Source organism: Homarus americanus, unplaced genomic scaffold (genome assembly GCF_018991925.1).
Source record: "Homarus americanus isolate GMGI-L3 unplaced genomic scaffold, GMGI_Hamer_2.0 scaffold25013, whole genome shotgun sequence".
Lineage (NCBI taxonomy): Eukaryota > Metazoa > Arthropoda > Malacostraca > Decapoda > Nephropidae > Homarus > Homarus americanus.
In genome coordinates this window covers 6,181,101-6,183,205 of record NW_024722158.1, presented here as the reverse complement: position 1 = coordinate 6,183,205, position 2,105 = coordinate 6,181,101, and the positions used below count along the sequence as shown (strand labels likewise).

Here is a 2,105-nt window from a genome sequence, read left to right as displayed (position 1 = left end):
GCAAAATACATCGTATAAACTGGAGTATACGAAGTTATTGCTGTAGTAAGGCTGAGAGAGAGAGAGAGAGAGAGAGAGAAAGAGAGAGAGAGAGAGAGAGAGAATTGAGTAGCCAGTGTAGAAAGAAAACGAAGCTGTTTTAAGGATAACTCAAATAAATTTCGTGGGTTTTTTTTTTTAATAATGATTCACAAAATAACTTAAACTAGTAATACTTAATGGATTTATTTCTGGGTCTAACGTTGGGTCCGGAAGATACAAGATAAGAGGAAGAATTTTGATCGATGACGTGTTATGTGTTCAGGTCAGAGTGTGTTCAGCCCACAGTGTGTTCAGACCAGAGTGTGTTCAGCCCAGAGTGTGTTCAGACCAGAGTGTGTTCAGGCCACAGTGTGTTCAGCCCAGAGTGTGTTTAGGTCAGAATGTGTTCAGGCCAGAGTGTGTTCAGGCCAGAGTGTGTCTAGCCCACAGTGTGTTCCAGGCCAGAGTGTGTTCAGCCCACAGTGCGTGTTCAGGCCAGAGGTGTTCAGGCCAGAGTGTGTTCAGCCCACAGTGTGCTTAGGCCACAGAGTGTGTTCAGGCCAGAGTGTGTTCAGCCCACAGTGTGTTCAGGGCCAGAGTGTTCAGCCCACAGTGTGTTCAGCCCACAGTGTGTTCAGGCCAGAGTGTGTTCAGCCCACAGTGTGTTCATAGGCCAGAGTGTGTTCAGGCCACAGAGTGTTCAGCCCACAGTGTGTTCAGGCCAGAGTGTGTTCAGCCCACAGTGTGTTCAGCCCACAGTGTGTCTAGGCCAGAGTGTGTTCAGCCCACAGTGTGTTCAGCAGCCAGAGTGTGTTCAGGCCAGAGTGTGTTCAGCCCACAGGTGTTCTAGGCCAGAGTGTGTTCAGGCCAGAGGTGTGTGTTCAGCCCAGAGTGTGTCTAGGCCAGAGTGTGTTGCCCACAGTGTGTTCAGACCAGAGTGTGTCTAGCCAGAGTGTGTTTAGGTCAAGAATGTGTTCAGGTCAGAGTGTGTTCAGCTCACAATGTGTTCAGCCAGAGTGTGTTCAGGCCAGAGTGTGTTCAGCCCATAGTGTGTTCAGGTCAGAATGTGTTCAGCCCATAGTGTGTTTAGGTCAGAGTGTGTTCAGCCCATAGTGTGTTCAGGTCAGAGTGTGTTCAGCCCATAGTGTGTTTAGGTCAGAATGTGTTCAGGTCAGAGTGTGTTCAAAGTACTGGGCATGTACTGGCTCTGGCTCTGTTACACACTGTTGGCAAGTACTGGTCATGTACTGGCTCCTGAAGGTACCTGAACCTGCTCCAGTGTTGGTTAAGTCTGGTCTTGAAACAGCTCACACTCGGTACCGTCACAACATTATTATTATTATCATTATTTTATTATTTATCGTCATCATTACTACTATTACTGTCATTATTATTCTCATTATAACTGGAGAAAAAGATAATGATATGCAGAAAGGCCGGATGAGTAATATTATTGTTGTTCCTATTAACGCCTATTACTGTCATTACTATCATTATTGTCATTATTATTTGTAATTTAATTAGTCGTTATTTTTTTATTATACTTTATCATTATATATTTATCTTTAGGTTAGGTTAGGTTAGGATGTATATATACTAGGTATGTGCATAGTGTGTTATCCTACATACTGTGCTCTCCCTAATATAATGTATAGATTCATTAACATTCAGATCTTAACCAAGACCTTATACCTTCCTGATCCAGAAACAAACGAACATCACTATGCTCTCTGAATAAGTGATCTGAACACCATATATTTCCCGTGGGATCCTAATGACGCAGCAAACAATTGAGACATTTATTCAATCACAAATAAAAACAATGAATAAAATACATAGGATAAAATAACAAGTCTCGTTATTTTTTCTTACAATATTTACTATAACAGATGTACACAAAAAGCAGATTCACGTGAGTACATATTTTTTAACATACAAAATTACAAACTTGAAATTCCAATCCCTTCCCAACTTCCTCTCGTCCTTAACTTGGGTCTGTGGTCGTGTGTTCCAGCAGTGTTTATATGAGGGGTGAAGGGGGGGGGGAAGGTTAGAGGGGGGAAGGGGTAGAGGGGAGGGAAGGA

General features: G+C 43.0%; 1 protein-coding gene across 1 annotated transcript; it reads left to right on the top strand.

Annotated features, from left to right (window-relative positions):
* The first annotated feature begins 294 nt into the window (after positions 1–294).
* On the top strand, positions 295–693 carry LOC121862023 (keratin-associated protein 4-4-like). Its single transcript, XM_042359954.1, has one exon. The coding sequence runs from the start codon at positions 295–297 to the stop codon at positions 691–693; it is 399 nt and encodes a 132-aa protein (XP_042215888.1).
* The last annotated feature ends 1,412 nt before the right edge of the window (positions 694–2,105 follow it).